The sequence below is a fragment of the Jaculus jaculus genome, chromosome 5 (genome assembly GCF_020740685.1).
Source record: "Jaculus jaculus isolate mJacJac1 chromosome 5, mJacJac1.mat.Y.cur, whole genome shotgun sequence".
In the NCBI taxonomy this organism is placed as follows: Eukaryota; Metazoa; Chordata; class Mammalia; order Rodentia; family Dipodidae; genus Jaculus; species Jaculus jaculus.
This window is the reverse complement of record NC_059106.1, coordinates 157,943,910-157,964,346: the sequence shown is the minus strand read 5'-3', so window position 1 is coordinate 157,964,346 and position 20,437 is coordinate 157,943,910. Positions and strand designations below refer to the sequence as shown.

Sequence of the window (20,437 nt, the reverse complement as noted above, 5' to 3'; positions counted from 1 at the left end):
TTTTTTCAAGGTAGGGTTTCACTCTAGTCCAGCTGACCTGGAATTCTCTATGTAGTCTCAGGGTGGCCTCGAACTCACAGTGATCCTCCTACCTCTGCCTCCCGAGGGCTGGGATTAAAGGTGTGCGCCACCATGCCGAGCTTCGTCTTTATATTTTGGAAGCAAGGCCTCACTCTAGCCCAGGTTGACCTAAACTTACTTTTTCCCTCATGACAATCCTTCTACCTCAGTCCCCCGAGTGCTCAGATTAAAGGTCTTCACCACCACCAAATTTAATGAAGGCTCCTTGCATGACCATGGGGTTATTTATATACTAGGGCACAGACAACTTAGCAGTGGCTTATTACTGAAGAAAATATCTTCCCCTCTTCAGTAACCATTAACTACCAATAACTCCTCAGGGAGCTAGGACCTCAGGAGCTCCTCTCCCACTAATGACCAAATGTGCAACCACTGTGAGACTGTGAATGCAATGGCCACGTCATGTCCAGAAGACAGCACTCCCCAGTCTCTGCTTGTGGCATTCTTTCCCAGTGTTCCCTGAGCCTTGAAGGGGACAGTACTCATAGATGTCCTACTTAGTGCTGAGCATGCAACAGTCTTAGTGCATTGATGAGTTTTGAGTCTCCCCAGTAGTTACCACCAATTGCAAAAAGGATCTTCTTGTCCAAAGCTTAGAGCAGTACTACCTATGGTCATGAACATAAATATTTAGAAGGCAGTTTGATGGGCACAACGTACCCATTTAGCTAAACAACACTAATGACTTCCCTTCTGGTGCCGAAGACCTTCCCAGCCTCAGACTTTTGACTCACTTTTCAGTATCAGTCATGAATTCCCTGCCATGGAGTGGGGATTAGATCAGAGAACAGTTGGTTTATCCCCATAGCAGTCATATCAGTACTGCATTAGGAGGCCTGTTTTCCCTGGCAGGTCAGTTGTACAAGGCCCATTGCTGGTTAAAATTATTGATGACTTCTCTCCTGCAGCAGCCTGCATCGCCCCTTATAGTACTATCGATGCTAGCGGGGAAGAGGGAGGAATTCTAGATGAGTTCCAACTTGAGTTCTCTGTGTCCTGCAATCAGTACATACGATGTCTTCAGCAGTATGCTTGTGTATGTTTGTGTGTGTGTGTGTGTTTGGAACTCACACCCAGAACCTTGAGTATGCTAGCAAGTGTTCTACCATCAAAGTGTTGGTTATTAACTAAAATAAAAAATATGCAACATCTGGATAGTATTTGTGGGGTATGAGGCAGAAAATCATTAAGAAAACTTGTCTTGAGCTGTGCGTGTGTGCACACACCTTTAATCTCAGCTCTCAGGAGGCAGAGGTAGAAGGATCACCATGAGTTCAAGGCCACCCTGAGACTACAGAGTGAATTCCAAGCCAGCCTGGGCTACAGCAAGACCCTACCTAAAAAAAAAAAAGGAAGGGAGGGAGGAAGGAAGGGAGAATGAAAACTTGTCTTTAGCTTCTATTGCTATTTTTTTTAGTTAATTTATTTATTTACTTTTGGTTTTTTGAGGTAGGGTCTCATTGTAGCTCATGGCTGGGATTAGAGGCATGCGCCACCACGCCTGGCACAATTATACTTTTTTTTTTTTTTTTTTTTGAGGCAAACCCAACAGATAGGGCCTCTGTGTAGTCTTAGGGTAGCTTTGAACTCACTGTAAAGTTTAAGATGGGCAAACCACACAAACAACCTTTGTTCTCCTGATTTGTCAATCGGAATATGTGCAGACATAGTGTACATGTAGCGTATGTAGAGAGAATAATTGCAGGTTCTCATTGGGGAAAAAAACACTATCATTTCCTTAAGAGAAGTCCTTTAATACAAGTGTGGTAACCTGTAGCTTGGAGTGAGAGGCAGGAGGATCTAGAGTTTGAGTGCATCCTCAGCTACAAAGTAAGATCCTGACCAGGCATGGTGGTGTACACCTTTAATCCCAGCACTCGGGAGGCAGAGGTAGGAGGATTGCCTTGAGTTCGAGGCCACCCTGATAATACAGAGTGAAATCCAGGTCACCCTGAGCCAGAATGACACCTTACCTCAAAAAAATAAAAGAGAGAGAGAGAATAATCACCAAGAGTTCGTTTTTTTTAGGTAGGATTCTGGGCAGACAATTACATCCATAGACAAGGACACTCAATCCTTATATTTTGTATCTCCTGTTTGTATCTCCAACATTCTCTGAACCAGAGGAATGATTTCAGTGTGTACCGTGAAACTTTGTAGTGGGAGACTTTGAATTCATCAGAATTCTTGAGCCTGATGATTATTTAATGAGAATTCAGCACTCAGTCACTTTCAATTCAGTTATGTCTGTTTCTTCACCAATCCAAGGAGCAAGGTTCTAAATGACTTCTCAAATGTCAGTCCTGTTGCACAATTTCAGTGAAAGAGTTCTAAAATTGAATAATTCTTCCAGCTCTTTTTTGCTTTCAATTCTTGTCATTTTGTCAAACACAAAAATAATTTCATCTTTAATTCAAAATTTGGCACACATTTTGATCACTATTTTTTTATTCTTTATGACCTAAACTAAAAAGAAACAGTATTTGTTTTTGTTTTTGGTTTTTCAAGGTAGAGTCTCACTGTAGCCCAGGCTGACTTGGAATTCACTATGTAATCTCAGGCTGGCCTCGAACTCACAGTGACCCTCCTACCTCTGACCCCGGAGTGCTGGGATTAAAGGTGTGCACCACCACACCCAGCTTAGAAATGGAATTTTCATTCTTAGCTTATTGTCGGTCCACATATATCTGTATTTTATTTATTTATTTTAATTTTTGTCATACAACAGTTGACTATTGAATACAAAAGAAAGAATCCTGACAATTGTGTTAGAACCTTTGGAATCCTGAGTGTAGCTTTATTGCCTCTTATGTTTTCTTAAAGGGCTACATGAATAGTGTGTGTGTGTGTGTGTGTGTGTGTGTGTGTGTGTGTGTGTGTGATTCAGTGTATGTATATGAATATAAGTACATAACATGCAAACAGACACATACACACATTTTTCTGTTCTCTTTCTGTTTTTTATTTTTCTTTTTTTAAATTTATTTATTTGAGAGCGACAGAGAAAGAGGGGGAAAGAGAGAGAGAATGGGCATGCCAGGGCCTCCAGCCACTGCAAACGAACTCCAGATGCGTGTGCCCCCTTGTGAATCTGGCTATGTAGGTCCTAGGGAATCAAGCCTTGAACCAGGGTCCTTAGGCTTCACAGGCTTAACCAGTAGGCCCTCTCTCCAGCCCTCTTTTTTTTTTTTTTTTTTTTTTTCCTGAGGTAGGGTTTCACTCTAGCTCAGGCTGACCTGGAATTTACTATGTAGTCTCAGGGTGGCCTCGAACTCATGGCAGTCATCCTACCTCTGCCTCCCATGTGCTGGGATTAAAAGCGTGTGCCACCATGCCCTGCTTCTTCTTTTTATTTTATTTATTTACTTGAGAGAGAAAGGCAGATAGAGAATAGTTGTGTCAGGGCCTCTAGCCCCTGTATACAAACTCCACACATGTGCCACCTTGTGCATCTGGCTTTTGTGGGTACACACACTCATGTAAATAAATCTCTCTCTCTCTCTCTCTTTTTTTTAATTCTTGTGTGGTGGCTCATGCCTTTAGTTCCAGCACTTGGAAGATGAAAGTAGGAGGATCATTGTGAGTTTGAGGCCAGTCTCAGGCTGTAGAATGAGTTCCAGAACAGACTGGTTAAAGTGAGATCCATCCTCAAAAATAAATAAAGGAAAAAAATAGAAAATTTGACCAAGACTTCAACCGTCACTTTATAGAGGGAATTCAGAAGACTAGCAAGCCTGGGTAGATACTCAGCCTTTTTAGTTGTCAGGGAAAATACTGAGGGTTGCCAAAGGCAACAGCAACAGGACACTACTTTGGAAGGGTAAATTGATAGAAAGTATTGTAAATGCACTGAAGTCAGCAGTGTCCTAGTAGATCCTAGGCCCTGGGATTTAATCTCTCCAAAACGCATACCTCAGCCCCATAGTTCTAACTGCCAGAACCTGGAAACAACACAAGTGTCCCATTAGCTAAGGAAAGGTGACCAAAGGTGTTTCCGTGTGGCCCAGTACAATGTAATAGCAAAGAAGAAAGTCCTGCAACAGCCTCCCAAATGAAAGAGCACAAAACCGGTGGTTGTTTAAAACACAGCATGAGGCGGATGTGGTGGCACACCTTTAATCCCAGCACTCAGGAGACAGAGATAAGAGGATCACTGTGAATTTTAAACCAGTCTGAGACTACATAGTTAACTCCAGGTTAGCCTGGAATAGAGGGAGACCCTACCTCAAAAATATATATATATAGTGTGAAACATAATAGGCATAAGGCATGGTTTACAACCGGGCAAAACTAATTAAAATCATTTAAGAATGCGTACTTGAGTAACACGGTATAAAAATAAGAAATTAAGGGCTGGAGAGATGGCTTAGTAGTGAAGGTGCTTCTCAGCAAAGCCTAAGGACCCAAGTTTGACTCTCCATTTCCCATATAAGCCAGACACCCAAGATAATGCAAGCATGCAAGGTTGCACATGCACATACAGTGGCGCCTGCATGTGGAGTTCCAGTTGCAGTGGCTGGTGGTCCTAGCACACTGATTCTCTCTCACACACTTGCTTCTTGCTCTCTCTCACATAAAAAAAATAAGAAATTGAGTGAAAATGACGCAAGGAGACTGTTGAGATGGCTGTGTAATGTTTTCTCCACTGGGAAGGTGGCTCCTTCCTGGATGTTCTATGTTCATTCATGCAGCTGTGCTTTATGTTTCATGTGTTTTTCTAATATTTTTTTTCACAACGCATGTTTCAAAGCATACACTCACACTGGCTCCCATCTTGAGAAAGGACCTTACATGGCAGAAGTGGAAATAGGAAACCATTATGTAATATAGGTGATATGTAACAATGGAACCCTGGCCCAGGCCATGGTCTGTGGTGGTGCAGATAAAACAAAATAGATCTGAGAGGTTCTGCTCATGAGACTGCTCATGAGTTGTTTCTTCTTGTTCTTTGTGACAGTTCATAAACCAGAAAAAGTTACATGGACAGAAGCAGCTGGAACCATTCGGGATGGAGTACGAGCCTACACAGCTCTGCATTATCTCTCACATCTCTCTCCTGGAAAATCAGTGCTGATAATGGATGGAGCAAGTGTAGGTGCTGAGGATTTGGATAGAAAACAGGCCAGCCCACTTAGGGACTTTAAATACAGCTGTCTATTTGCAAATAGAATTCCTCGATGATAGATTATTAGATATCTTTTCCAACCTCCCATTTTGTTCACATAGTACCTTTCTTTGTTGTGTGTGAGAGACAGAAAATTGATGTGCCAGGGCCTCTATCTATTGCATTCGAACTCCAGACATTTGCACCACCTTGTGCCTTAACTCTCCAGTCCCATATAGCAGCTTTTATCAGCAGGAGGTGGAAGTTAGATTTAGTGTGGCTATTTTCTTCTTCTTCTTTTTTTTTTTTTGGTTTTTGGAGGTAGGGTTTCACTCTAGTCCAGGCTGACCTGAAATTCACTATAGAGTCTAAGGGTGGCCTCAAATTCACGATGATCCTCCTACCTCTGCCTCTTGAGTGCTAGGATTAAAGTTGTGCACCACCATGCCCAGCTAGTGTGGCTGTTTTCTAATGACTTTGAATCTACCAGGAAGTTGAAAACAGGCACATTTTTTTGCTTTTCAATGGTGATCACCCCAGTCTTTTTGCATACTGGGCAGAAAAGTCTTCATTGTTGACTTTAGCCTGACATCCACCAGAATGGTGGTGTGTCCCTGACCTTATTCATGGTTCCAAAAAGAGGCAGAGCTTTTGAAATGCTTTGACATTTAAGTAAAGGTAGCTATATTCCCACAGGTGCTATATAGTTTGCTTAGACTATCATGCTAATAAGGCTGCTGTCCTTGAAATTGTGTTGGGTCAGGTGGAATGAGCATACCACTCTTCCGTCTCCCCCTTTTTTTAAGTTTTATTTATTTATTTACTTTATTTGAGAGAGAAACAGGTAGGTAGGTAGAGAGAATGGGCATGTCAGGGCCTTCAGCTGCTGCAAACAAATTCCAGATGCATGTGCCACCTCGTGCATCTGGTTCACATAGGTCCTGGGGAATCAAACCTGGATCCTTTGGCTTTGCAGGCAAATGCCTTAACTGCTAAGCCATCTCTCCAAACCTACCACCCCTTTTGAAGAAGAAATCAGTCAAATAATCTTGCCTATGCTACTTCTTTTTCTATCACGTAACATTTGTAAATATATTAAAATAACATTAAAGAATTTTATGTGATTAAACAGTCTGTATCTGCTAACCCATTGTATATATGTATTTCCACACAGGCATTCGGCACAATAGCCATTCAATTAGCACACCACAGAGGAGCCAAAGTGATTTCAACAGCATGTAGCCTGGAAGACAAGCAATGCCTTGAAAGACTTAGGCCATCTTTAGGTGGGTTACATTACTCAGTCTGTTTAAAACATGACATTGCACAGGGAAATACATTGCTCTGATAAGCCAGGCATGGTGTCACTTGCCTATACTTTCAGGAATCAGGAGGCTAAAGCAGAATGATCATGTGTTTGAGGCCAGCACCTGGGAAGCAGAGGTAGAAGGATCACTGCGAGTTTGAGTCCACCCTGAAACTATGTCAGCCTGGGCCAGAGTGAGACTGTACCTTGAAAAACAAAATAAATAAATAAATAAAATAGGGTTGGAGACATGGATCAGCAGTTAAGGCACTTGCTCTGTAAAGCCTAATGACCTTGGTTCACTTCCCCAGTACTCATGTAAAGCAGGATGCACAATGTGGCACATGCATCCTAAACTCATTTGCAGTGGCTAGAGGCCCTGGCATGCCCATTCTCTCTGTCTCTCTCTCTCATTCTCTTTCTGTCTCTCTCTGCTTGCAAATAAATAAAAATATTTTAAAAATTTAAAATAGGTGTGGGAGATAGCTCAGTGAGTACAGTGCCTGCTGCACAAGCATGAGGACCCGAGTTCAGATCCTTGGAACCAGGAGCAAGTATGTCTACTCCCAGATTTCCTACAGTGAGATGGCAGGAAGGAGAAAGTCCCTGGAAGATGGTAGGCCAGCTAGCCTAAGTGAAAAACAAGGATCAACACCTAACATGGTCCTTTGACCTTTACACATGGGCTACACAAACACACACACATAAACAAATTGTGCTAGTAGGATGAAGTATAGATGCCCAAATGAAAGTAATTTTAAAATAAACTCATCTGTGCGTAATGCATATTTACTGATAATTTTAATTACTGACACTTAACTGTGTTGCTGTTTTTTAATATTTATCTGAGAGAGAGAATGGGCACACCAGGGCCTCTAGCGACTGCAAACAAAATCCAGACACATGAGCCACCTTGTGCATCCGGCTTACATGGGTATGGGGAACTGAACCTGGATCCTTACTTAGGCTTTGCAGGCAAGTACCTTAACTGCTAAACCATGACTCCTACCCACTGCAAGGTTTTTTGTTTGTTTGTTTTTGTTTGGTTGGTTGATTCGTTTGTTTTCCACTGCTAGTTTTGGTTACTTGGGACTTTGTTGTTTTTGTTGGTTTTTTTGAGATAGGGTCTTACTGTAGCCCAGAATGACCTGGAATTGACTGTGTAGTCTCAGGCTTGAACTCACAGCCATCCTCCTACCTCTGCCTCTCAAATGCTGGGATTAAAGGTATACGCCACCACACCTGGCTGTTACTTGTTTTTTATGGTGCTTGGGATAAAACCCTGGACCTTGTGCATGCTAGGCAAGTGTACCATCACTGGAGCTAAATCCCCAGTCCTTACGTGGGGTTTTTAAATTTACTTCATCTGCCTCGCCTGCTGTTTTTTTCATTGTCCTATTGTTACCAAGTTAACTTTAAGTGAACTTTGACATAATTTAGAAATACTTTTGTTTCAGTCAATAAATTTATTCTTGCATCATTTTTTGTTTCTCAACCTTTCTTACCCCATGATGTGCCTCTAATGTTTCTCTGTAATACACTGAGAAGGCAGATGGTCCACACACACACAAATACAGGTCAGGTATAACCTGAAATGAACAGGACATGGTGGAGGCCACTGGGGTCCTGAGCAGATGGAACCTATCCAAATACCAGTGAGTGTGGCGAGGAGGAAAAAGAAGATAGAGACTGGAGCAAAAGTGAAGAAACAATAGAGAGACAGGAGTGGAGAAAGTGATGAATAATAACAAAGGAAACGATTAGGGAAGGGCAAGCAGCAAAGTAATGTTTACAAGTTAATATGATGCTTCCTCCTTCCTCATTAGGTACTCAGTGGACAGCCCGGAAATAGTTCCTCCATGAATCTGCCTTCTCAGTGGATATGTAACAACTAGACAAAGGGCTGAAATGGGATTTGAACCCAAGCCTGTGTAACATTAAAGCCCATGTTATTTCCATTCCTGCATTTTGTGTCTGCCAGAGATAATTAAGAAATGTGAGGAAAATAATACAGGGACTACAGAAAGAGAAAAAATAAAGAAAAAAATGATTTGAAAATGAAACAAGAGGTCTGGGGTACAGGTCAGTGGTAGAACACTGTCCAGCTGTCGTGAGGGCCTAGGTTCCATCCCCAACACCTGGAAAGAGCGAGAGGAAGAGAAAATCAACTTAATTGTATGCCTGAAGTTTCCTTTTGCATAATTCTGACCTTGCAGAATGCTTTAGTCCTCTCACCCTTTTATCTTCCTAGTCCTTCACCACCCCTCTCAAAAAATCAGGATTACTGTTAAGATTACACCTCTGATCTCAAAAATTCTGAGACAAATTATTTTCAACAAGGTGCTAAAAATATAAGATGAAATATGGATATGTCTTTACTAATTCAAATTCTGAGAATTTTTTTGTCTTTTTTGAGTAGGGTCTTGCTCTAGCCCAGACTGACATGGAATTCACTATATAGTTTCAGACTCACAGTGATCCTCTTGCCTCTACCTCCCGTGCACTTGGATTAAAGGTGTGCACCACCACATCCAGCAAATTCTGAGAATTTGTCAAGTTAGATATTTCTATTGCTCTATTAATATAATTAAGTTTTGAAATTTATTTACTTGTTTATTTGAGAGAGGAAGATAGAGTAGGGTCATGCCACAGCCTCTTGCCAGTACAAACAAACTCCAGACACATGCACTACTTTGTGCATCTTACTTTATGTGGGTACTGGGGAATTAAACATGGGCTGTCGGGCCTTGCAAGCAAGTGTCTTTAACCACTGTGCCATCTCCCCAGCCTGTATAATTAGTTTTTCTATGGATATGATACTTCAAGGCTTACAGGTGGCCTTGAACTCACAGTGATCCTCCTACCTCTGCCTCCTGAGTGCTGGGATTAAAATTGTGCACCAGGGCTGGAGAGATGGCTTAGTGATTAAGCACTTGCCTGTGAAGCCTGAGGACCTTGGTTCAAGGCTCGATTATCCAGGACCCACATTAGCCTGATGCACGAGGGGGCGCACGCATCTGGAGTTTGGTTTGCAGTGGCTGGAGGCCCTGGCGCGCCTATTCTCTCTCTCTATCTGTGTCTTTCTCTCTCTCTGTGTCGCTCTCAAGTAAAAATAAACAAAAAAAAAATTTTTTTTTAAAATGTGCACCACCACACCCGGCTTATGTTTTTTTCATTATCCCTCTTACCTTCAGAACATTACTACATTTTGGGGAGCTCAGGAAGAGTGGAAGATATTTCTGTGACTAAAAAAGGATAAAATAGCTTCACGTAGATAAGTACTATGTTGCACAAATACATTGCTTAGCTCTAAATACTATTAGATGTAGACATACTTAGACAGCTTGATCTTAAATTCATGTCATAGTATTGAGAGAAATGTATGCATGCACTTCTGTCTTTTCAGATTCTCAGGTCTGACAATATATCCTGTAGTTTTAAGAGACTAGACCTCTGTCAAAAGACCAGCTTTGAATCATCCTTATCCAGAGTGTGGATTTTGAGTTTACTGAATAGTCCAATCCCTTTAATCAGATCAATCATTGTCAGTCAATAATTGGATCCTATTGCTGGGCGTGGTGGCACACGCCTTTAATCCCAGCACTTGGGAGGCAGAGGTAGGAGGATCACTGTGAATTCAAGGCCACCCTGAGACTACATAGTGAATTCCAGGTGAGCCTCAGCTAGAATGAGACCCTACCTTGAAAAACAAAAGAAAAAAATCAGATCTTATGAGAAAAAAATGTAATTGGGATTGGGTTTCCTCTCTTCATTTAGTAATTGTTTGAGTTATTTCTGAGAACATGTTTTTTTCTTATTTCTGGGCCTATATAAATATATATATTATATATAGAGCCCTATATATAAAATTGCCTGCATTCCTGTCCTTTACAGCTCGAGTGATTGATGTAACTAATGGAAAAGTCCATCTTGCTGAAAGCTGTTTGGAGGAAACAGGCGGCCTGGGAGTAGATATTGTCCTAGATGCTGGAGGTAGGTACCAATGAAACCAGTTTCCTGTATAATTTTCTTAGTTTGATAAATTAATGAAAAATATAATAAGAATAATCATAAACACATTAGTGGAATTGGATGTTTAGTTTGAGACTTTGTTTTAAAGATTTGTTTATTTAAATTGGAACTTCCTCACTGTATTTCCATCATGATCCCTGTCTTTCTGAAAGAGAGAGCATGCCTTTAGAAAGCTTAGGCATGAAACTTAAGTAACAAATGACAAGTATGTGAGAAACCTGGAACCTCAATCTACTTGGTTGCTCCCAAGTAGCATAAGATGTCAACTCCATTCTCAGAATCACTCTACTATGTATCTGCCCTCTCTATATATGAAAAATAAAGTCATTTGTTCCGTTCTGTCATTTCTCAAACTTTTTTAGTTGAACCAGTTTGTATTTAACACCTTATCTGCACATGTAGGTAGCACCATTACTCCAAAAGAGTTGGTATTAGGAGCTCGCCTATCTCTTCTACTTATTTCTCTCTCTCTCTCTCTCTCTCTCTCTCTCTCTTTTTCTTTTGAGTTTTTGAGTTAGGGTCTTTCTCTAGGCCAGACTGACCTGGAATTCACTATGTAGTCTCAGACTGGTGTCGAACACAGAGATCCCTTCTACCGCTGCTTTCCGAGTGCTGGGATCAAAGGAGCATGTCACCACACCCAACTAATATATATAAAAATTTTTTGTTTGTTTTTTGAGATAGAGTCTTACTTTAGCCCAGGCTGACCTGGAATTCTCAGGGTGGCCTTGAACTCATGGCAGTCCTCCTACCTCTGACTCCCAAGTGCTGGGATTACAGGCATGCACCACCATGTCCCGTGTATAAATTATTTTATTTTATTTTATTTATTTGAAAGAAAAAGAGGCAGACAGGATGAGTTTGGACATACCAGGGCCTCCTGTCACTGCAGACAAATTCCAGACACATGTGTCACTTTGTGCATCTGGCTTTATGTAGGTGCTGGGGAGTTGAACCCTGGTTGTCAAGGTTTGTAAGCAAGTACCTTTAACCACTGAGCTCTCTCTCCAGCCCCCTTAACTGATATCTTTTTATTTTATTTTATTTTATTTTATTTTATTTTATTTTATTTTATTTTATTTTTCTGGTTTTACAAGGTAGGGTCTTGCTCTAGGAGCCCACCCTGACCTGTAATTCACTATGTAGTCTCAGGGTGGCTTTCAACTCACAGCGATCAGTCTACCTCTACCTCCCGAGTGCTGAGATTAAAGGTGTGCACCACTACACCCAGTGATATTTTCTTTTTTATATATGTTTATTTGTTTATTTATTTGAGAGAGAGTAAGAGGCAAAGAGAGAGAATGGACGTGCCAGGCCACTACAAATAAACTCCAGACGCATGTGCCACTTTGTGCATTTGGCTGACTTGGGTACTGGGAAATTGAACATGGGTCCTTAGGCTTTGCCTTAACCACTAAGGCATCTCTCCAGCCCAATATCTTCTTTATTAACAAATACTTATTTATTCACAAGCAAAAGGAGAGAGAGAAAGAAATGGGTATGCCAGAACCTCTTGCCACTGCAAATGAACTCCAGACACTTGTGCCACTTTGCATCTGGGTTTACATAGGTACTGGGGAATTGAACCCAGACCATCAGGCTTTGCAAGCAAGTGCCTTTAACCAGAGTAATCTCTCCAGCTCCAATAAATGGTATTTTCTAAAATTTGAAATTAAGTTTGGAAAAATCTTTCAATGGTAATGAATATAGTATTTCGTTTATGTCATTGTTTTCAAATGTATGGTTTGTGATTATATGAAAGTATGACCTTGGAGTCTGATTGTTTTTAGTGAGGAAACAGCTCATCCTATGGTATTGGGCTATCAATGCTAAAATTAGCACAAGACAGCTATATATACATTACCATGCCTGGTTTCCTAATGACAGTATCTGTACATCTGGCTTTATGTAGGTGTCTTTAGCTCATTTCAATAAGTGCAAAATAAATTTTAAAACCAGCTTTAATGCACAGAGTATAATTTAAGGAATCAGAATACCTTAAAGTTGCCTTTTACTAAAACAAAGTTTCTTGCTATGTGAAAAAGGACTTATTTGAAGAATAATTTTTCTCAGATTGTTATAAAATACATTTCTTCTCTCTTTTAACTTATAAGTGAGATTATATAGTAAAGATGATGAACCAGCTGAAAAATTACAACTACCACATAAACATGATATCATCACACTTCTTGGTGTTGGAGGCCATTGGGTAACAACAGAAGAGAACCTTCAGGTATTTTCAGATGTGCTAAAGCATTACTATTATGAAAAAGACTGTAGTTAACAAAGAATGTTATAAATTTTGAATTATACCCCATAGTTAATGAAATGTAGCTTCTTTTTTATGTTAAGTGCATATTGACCAAAATGTTGAAATACTATCTGGCAGGCAAGTCCATTCAGTTACAAAATTAAAATTAATTTTTTTAAATTTTATATTAATTGTGTGTGTGTGTGTGTGTGTGTGTGTGTGTGTGTGTGTGTATGAGAGCACACGTGCACACCAGGGCTCCTTGCCAGTGAAAATTAACTCCAGAAAATTGGTATTGCAGTTTTGCATCCTGCTTACACGGATGGCTGGGAAATTGAACCCTGGCCCACAAGTTTTGCATACAAGCCCTTGTAACCACTGAGCAATCATCCCACCCCTGAATTATAGTTTTATTTAGTTATTTGCACATAGAGGCATCTGGATTTTTTCAAAAAAAAATTTTGGTTTATTTTTATTTATTTATTTGAGAGCAATAGAGAAAGAGGGAGAGAGAGAGAAAGACAGAAAGAGAGAGAGAATGGGCGCGCCAGGGCTTCCAGCCACTGTAGATGAATTCCAGATGCGTGCACCCCCTTGTCCATCTGGCTAACGTGGGTCCTGAGGAATTGAGCCTCGAACCGGGGTCCTTAGGTTTCACAGGCAAGCACTTAACCGCTAAGCCATCTCTCCAACCATGCTTCTGGATTTTTAAATTATTTTTTCTCCCCAAGGTAGGGATGGTGTCACTCTAGCCCAGGCTGACCTGGTACTCTGTAGTCCTAGTCTGGCCTCAAACTCACAGTGATCCTCCTACCTCTGCCTCCTGAGTGCTAGAATTAAAGACATGTGTCACCACACACGGTTCTTAAATTATATTTCAAGTTACATTTTTCAGTAACATTTAGCAGTTGTCATAAAATATTTGTGGATGAAATTATACAATTTATTAATTATTTAATTGTCATTATTATATATGCATATAGGTAAGTTATCTGCCATTTTTTTGGGAGGGGGTTCCCAGGTAGGGTCTCACTCTAGCCCAGGCTGACCTGCAATTCACTATGTAGTCTCAGCGTGGCCTTGAACTCACTGTGATCCTCCTCCTTATGCCCCCAAGTGCTGATTTTAAAGGCGTATGCCACCGTGCCTGGCCAAACTTATATTTTCTATGGAATTCTAGTTGAATATTTGTATCATAAGTGATATATAAATACTGTAATTCCAATATACCAGTCTTGACTTTCTAATATACTCATGAAGGTGACTGGAAAGTCATGGCTAGAACCTACACATGAAAGCCCTAAACACAAAACACCTCCATTCTATCACCCAGATTCCAAACTTACCCTGCATCAGCCCTGTCTCCTTGTCACCTAGCCATTTCATCATGGATCATGATATAGAAAAGAAATTTATATACTATTAAAGCTGATGGTGAAGTTTTTGTGATATTTACAGTTAATTTGTGTCAGTTTTTCTGGTTCGAAATACTAGTTATCTCTGCAGCCAATTAAGCCGACCGGGTTCCTTTCCTCATGGGGTTCGGTGTGCAGTGACTGCAAACAGCAGCTTCCTTGGTTGTGTACGTAACCTGTTGCTTGTATAGGTTGCCCTAAGGGACCTTGGAGACAGTTTTCTGGTGGGTGTCCATATCTTTGATCTCAAGATACTCTTAAGCTCCAGATGGGCATACAGGGTGCTTTTGGGAAGCCTCAGGGCACAATGGCCAGGGTTCATATTGGCCAGGTTATCATGTCCATTTGCACCAAGCTATAGAATAATGAACATGGAATTGAGGACCTGCGCAGAGCCAAGTTTAATTTCCTGGCCCCCAAAAGATCCACATTGCAAAAAATTGAGGCTTCAAGTTTAATGCCTGGCCACAAGCATCAGAGACAACTGGCGTGCTTATGGGTACTGGTTTAGGGTGTTGTTGGAGGTCTCCTTATTCCATTGCCCTCCTTCCTAATAATGCTTACATAAATCAAGGGAAAAAAAGATGCTAGTTTTCCTGTTAATATGAAACTGAGCAGTAATGTTGTGTCTTTGTTTACTGTGTCTAAGTTGGATCCTCCAGACAGCCATTGCCTTTTCCTCAAGGGAGCAACAGTGGCTTTTCTTAATGATGAAGTTTGGAATTTGTCCAACGTACAACAAGGGAAATATCTTTATATCCTTTTTTTGTTACTAACTTAAGTTTCTGACTTGAAATTTGCTCTTTACTTGTGAATTCTTTCAGTATGATAAGAAATGCTAACCAGCTGATAATGTTCCTTGAGTAGCTGTGTTCCAGATGCCTTGTAACTTTTCATGTAAACATCAAAACAACTCTGAGATGTAAATACTATTATCCCATTGCACAGGTGAGAAACAAAGTGTGTACTGGTTCATATTTGTCCAGTGACACAGCCAGCAAGTGACAGAATCACACGTAGGGTTTCTCCTTCCTTTCTGAATAGAAGAAAAACCATAAAATGAGTGAAAGATTTCCATTTGTTTTTTTTTTAATTTTTTTTTTGTTTATTTTTACTTATTTGAGAGCGACAGAGAGAGAGAAAGAGGCAGATAGAGAGAGAGAGATTGGGTGCGCCAGGGCCTCCAGCCACTGCAAACCGAACTCCAGATGCATGTGCCCCCTTGTGCATCTGGCTAACGTGGGTCCTGGAGAATCAAGCCTTGAACCAGGGTCCTCATGCTTCACAGGTTAAGCGCTTAACTGCTAAGCCATCTCTCCAGCCCTCCGTTTGTTTTTTTTTTTTTAATATTTTTTTGTTCATGTTTTATTTATTTATTTGAGAGTGACAGACACAGAGAGAAAGACAGATAGAGGGAGAGGGAGAGAATGGGCGCGCCAGGGCTTCTAGCCTCTGCAAACGAACTCCAGACACGTGCGCCCCTTTGTGCATCTGGCTAACATGGGACCTGGGGAACTGAGCCTCGAACCGGGGTCCTTAGGCTTCACAGGCAAGCGCTTAACCGCTAAGCCATCTCTCCAGCCCCCTCCATTTGTTTTTAACGTGGAATTGCATGTCAGTTTAAGAGATTGCATACTTATTTATCTGATGGTGTTATTGCACAAACAATTCCAAAATATTTATCTAAAGAATTGAACTTTGCCAAGCATGGTGGCACATGCTTTTAATCCCAGCACTCACGAGGCAGAGGTAGGAGGATTGTTGTGAGTTCAAGGCCAGCCTGAGACTACATAGTGAAGTCCACATCAGCCTGAGCTAGAGCAAGACACTACCTCAAACACCCTCCCCCATTAAAAAAGAGTTGAATTTTATAAATATTAGTACTAGGACATTTTTATGAAATGAAGACATGCCTAATTTTTTTCTTTATTTATTCATTTATATTAGTCTTACTTTGGTTTTTTTGCTCTTTTAAGGCAGGGTCTTTCTGTAGCACAGTCTAGCCTGAAAGTCACTCTAGTCCAGGCTAGCTTCCAGCTCATGGCAGTCCTCCCACATTAGCCTTCGCATTGCTGGAATTACCAGGGTGAGCCATCATACCTGACTTCGTATATTTATTTTGAAATAGGAACTCTTCACATAACTTCAGTGCTCCAGCACCCACATAAAGCTAAATACAATAAGTGGTGTGTATGTGTGGACTTGATTTGCAGCAGCAAGAGGCTCTGGCATGCCCATACACCCACACAAATAAATAAATATTCACATTTAAAAAAATACAAAGAGCTCCTTTTATGGGCTGATGGTGTAGCTTAGTAGTCAACTGTTTGCCTAACATGTCTAAAGGTCATGAGTTCAGGGTTCAGTTTCCAGAATTTCAAAAAATTTTTAATTTCTTTTTGTTTTATTTATTTATGAGAGAAAGAGTATAGGCACACCAGGGCTTTCTGCCATAGCAAAAGAACTCCAGATGCTTGCACCACTTTGTGCATCTGGGTTTACATGGGTACGGTGCAATAGAACCCAGGTGTCTGGCTTTGCAAGCAAGCAGCTTTAACCTTAACCATCTCCCAATTCTTTTTATTTGTCTTAAATATCTATCTACCTGTCTATTTATTTATTTGAATGCATGTGCATATGCATCCACACCAAAGTGTGTTGCCGCTGCAAACAAACACCAGATGCATGTGCTACTTGGGGTCTGCTTTATGTAGGTGCTTGGGGAATTGTACACAGGACAGCAGGCGTTGCAAGTAAACTCTTGTAACTGCTGACCCTCAGCCCTATTTGTTTGGTTTTGAGACTAGGTCTTTTGTATCTGAGGCTATCCTTAAACTTGCTGTGAAGCTTAAGATGACTTTGAAGTTCTGATCTTCCTGGCTCTACCTGCCAGATGCTTTCATTAAAGACCTGTGCCACCACACCTAGTTTATTGCAACATTGAAACCAACCCAAGACCTCATGCACACAAGACAAGCACCCCCCAGCCTAATCCTCTTATTTCTAGGATGGATATTTTAAAGGCCGTTATATTTAATAAAGCTTTAATGTGTAGGATAAAAAATGAGTTCTCAAGCTGGGCGTAGTGGCGCATGCCTTTAATTCCAGCACTTGGAAGGCAGAGGTAGGAGGATTGCCATGAGTTTGAGGCCACCCTGAGACTACATAGTGAATTCCAGGTCAGCCTGAGCTAGAGTGAGACCCTACCTCAAAAAACCAAAAAAAAAAAAAAAAGAGTTCTCAAGATGGGCCTAGTGACTCAGATCTGTAATTCCAACCCTTGGGAGACTAAGGGAGGAGGGTTGTCTCAAGTTTGAGGCCAGCCTGCACTACAGTGTAGCTAGTTCAAGTTCAGCCTGGAATATATAGTGATACCATGCCTCAAATAAGAAAAATGTATTAAATATTTTCATTAAATGAATACAGTATGTGTAATTATTATACTACATGTGTATTTTTATGTTTACTTATTTGAGAAAGAGAGAAAGGCATATATAGAGAATGGACATGTAGGGCCTTCAACCACTGCAGACGAACTCCAGATGCATGTGCCACCTTGTGCATCTGGCTTACATTGTAAAGCAATGCAAACATAATTTGAACCTGTTATCAACCAGATTAGTTGATAAATACGTACCTCACATAAAAGATGGAACTGCCAAATACTATGGATTGTGCATGACTGTAAACCACCACCACTCCATTAGTAACAGCAGTGGTCATTACTTCAGTACCAGGCTTGCTGATGTCACTACCTGTCTTTGGAAGTTTATAATCCTGCTACACCATCAGCTCTCTCAAGTTTTTCCTTTGTTCTAGAAGTAAATTTGACAGTTAATCTATAATTTCTATAGCATCATCAAATTTGAGAGTACAAAGCTGTTTTAAAGCCAGGCATGGTAGCACAACCTTTAATCCCAGCACTTGGGAGGCAGAGGTAGGAGGATCACCATGAGTTCAAGACTAGCCTAAGACCACTGAGTGAATTCCAGGTCAGCCTGTGTTAGAGTGAAACCCTACCTCGGGGAAAAAAAAAAAAAAAGAAAGAAAGAAAAGTTGGAGCTGGTTAGATGGCTTAGCAGTTAAGGCCCTTGCCTGCAAAGCCAAAGGATTCAGTTTCAATTCCCCAGGATTCACATAAGCCAGATGCACAAGGTGGCACATGCATCTGGAGTTTGTTTATAGTGGCTAGAGGCCCTGGTATGCCCATTCTCTTTCTTTCTCTCTCACTGTCATATAAATAAATAAATACAAATAAATAAAATATTAAAAGAAAAGTAAGAGAGCTAGCTGGGTGTGGTGGTGCACACCTTTAATCTCAGCATTTGGGAGGGAGAAGGATTGCCATGAGTTCGAGGCCAACCTGAGACTATACAGTGAATTCCAGGTCCACCTGAGCTAGAGTGAGATCCCACCTAGAAAAATCAAAAAAGAAAGGAAAGAAGAGGGGGAGGAGGAAAAAGAAAGAAGAAAGAGAGAGAGAAAAGAAACCTACCCAGCATCTCAGCTTCTGAGTGGTTATATGTAATCATCTCTGTATCATCTTTCACCTTAACTGTCCTTCCAGCTACGTCTGTTAAAAGATGTCATGGAGAAGTTATCAGCTGGCATTTTTAGGTATGCTAAAGAAACTAAACTGTTGTTCTTATTTTTATATTCTCAAGGAAATGAGCATTGTTTCTTTTCAGGTTTTAGCAGTATATTTATTGCTTCTATGTTTTATTTCATTTAGATAAATACTTGCTCATTTTGTTTTTGAGGTAAGGTCTCACTCTAGCCCAGGCTGACCTGCAATTCATCTCAGGTTGGCCTTGAACTGACAGCGATCCTCCTACATCTGCCTCTCAAGTGCTGGGTTAAGGCATGTGCCCCATGCCCAACTTTCCTGCTCTTTTTAATATTTCTCAAAGTAATCCAAAGATAAAGTCACCTGTGTGTTTTTCTCCCCTCCAGTCCATTCTGTATCTTATCCTTTTGCTTTTCCTTATCACCCTCCTAAAGAAATTTGACAAGCTTGATAGGAAGAAAAAGTACAATTTGTTTAAGTTGGGTCTGTGTATTACTAATAATTAAAGTAATCTTTTTCCCTTCAATACAGTCACCATTCACTTGGTGTGGTATTTTGTATATCTCTGATCCCAGCACTTGGGAAACTGAGACAGGAGGGTCATGAGTTCCAGGTCAGTCTACACTACATAGTAAGATGCTGTCTCAAAAATAATAATAATAATAATAATTTAAAAGTCCCATTGTTACCATTGGAAATACCAAGTTTGTTTGGATTATTTAAGATAATTCAATTGAACTATAAATGTATTCTACATTGTGTGTTCTATTCATCTGTAACCATGCCTAACATCTTTCTTCCTCAGACCTCAGTTGGATGAACCCATTCCACTGTATGAGGCAAAAGTGTCCATGGAAGTTGTTCAGAAAAATCAAGAAAGAAAAAAGCAAGTGGTTCAATTTTAATTTTCTTCTTTCCCAGACCTCGTTTGGACAAATCCATACCAGTATTTGAAGCCAGTTTTCTTTAGAAATTGTTGAGAAAAATCAAGGAAGATAAAAGCAAGTTCATTTTTAAGCATGTTTTTCTTCCATAACAAGGTGTTCGGTTATTTGACTTATTTGAAAAATACTTGCAAATTACTGTGCAAAAGATTCACATAATTCTTTTAACATCTGAAGGGAATATTCTGAAAACTGTTTTAGTAGTTTCTCTACATGTTGCCTCTGCTCTAAAATTCTTTCCCTAAAGAAAACTGCGTTCAGCAAAAATCACGATGGTCTGTTGATCCATACCTGTAACAGACTGTAACTGTCAAAGTCGTTTTAGTTTTGTATCAACTCCATTCCCAACGTCTTCCTTAGCAAGCCTTTGCTGCCAAGATTTACTGAAGCATTTAAGTATATTCCCAGATATCAACGTTTCTGTGATCTAATACATAGACATTTAAATGTTGTTTTAGTAATATTTACTCGCTCCGAATTTCTCCAGAATCAAACAGAACCGCATTACTTGTTACCTTGGCAGCCATACAGTGTTTGCTTAAAAGGGCTGGCTGGGGTGGCCAGGCTTTGGGATGGGGCGGGGCGGGAGGGTTTGCCCCAGAGGCCATGCTTGTCTGTGAGTTCCCTATTGGGGAATCTATCTGGTGGAGAAAGGCCCTGGCCAGGTCACCACCTTTATCTGTGAATGGCGGCGCCACTTTCTTTCTGACACAGATAGTGGCAGCCCATCACTACAG

The 20,437-nt window shown here is 40.6% G+C and overlaps 1 protein-coding gene and 1 non-coding gene across 4 annotated transcripts in view; both read left to right on the top strand.

Annotated features, from left to right (window-relative positions):
- Nucleotides 1-20,151, top strand: part of Cryzl1 (crystallin zeta like 1) — a 54,220-nt gene extending 34,069 nt beyond the window's left edge. For all 3 annotated transcript variants that reach the window (XM_004654452.2, XM_045151127.1, XM_045151128.1), the window contains 7 exons: nucleotides 5,039-5,172; nucleotides 6,360-6,471; nucleotides 10,386-10,484; nucleotides 12,638-12,756; nucleotides 14,839-14,944; nucleotides 18,761-18,806; nucleotides 19,562-20,151. In XM_004654452.2, the coding sequence (XP_004654509.2) occupies nucleotides 5,039-5,172; nucleotides 6,360-6,471; nucleotides 10,386-10,484; nucleotides 12,638-12,756; nucleotides 14,839-14,944; nucleotides 18,761-18,806; nucleotides 19,562-19,661 (716 nt within the window). In that variant the 3' untranslated portion in view covers nucleotides 19,662-20,151. The remainder of the gene's footprint in view (nucleotides 1-5,038; nucleotides 5,173-6,359; nucleotides 6,472-10,385; nucleotides 10,485-12,637; nucleotides 12,757-14,838; nucleotides 14,945-18,760; nucleotides 18,807-19,561) is intronic.
- On the top strand, nucleotides 14,275-14,408 carry LOC123461267. Its single transcript, XR_006637554.1, has one exon. It is a non-coding gene; the product is annotated as a small nucleolar RNA SNORA70 (small nucleolar RNA).
- Nucleotides 20,152-20,437: the final 286 nt, after the last annotated feature.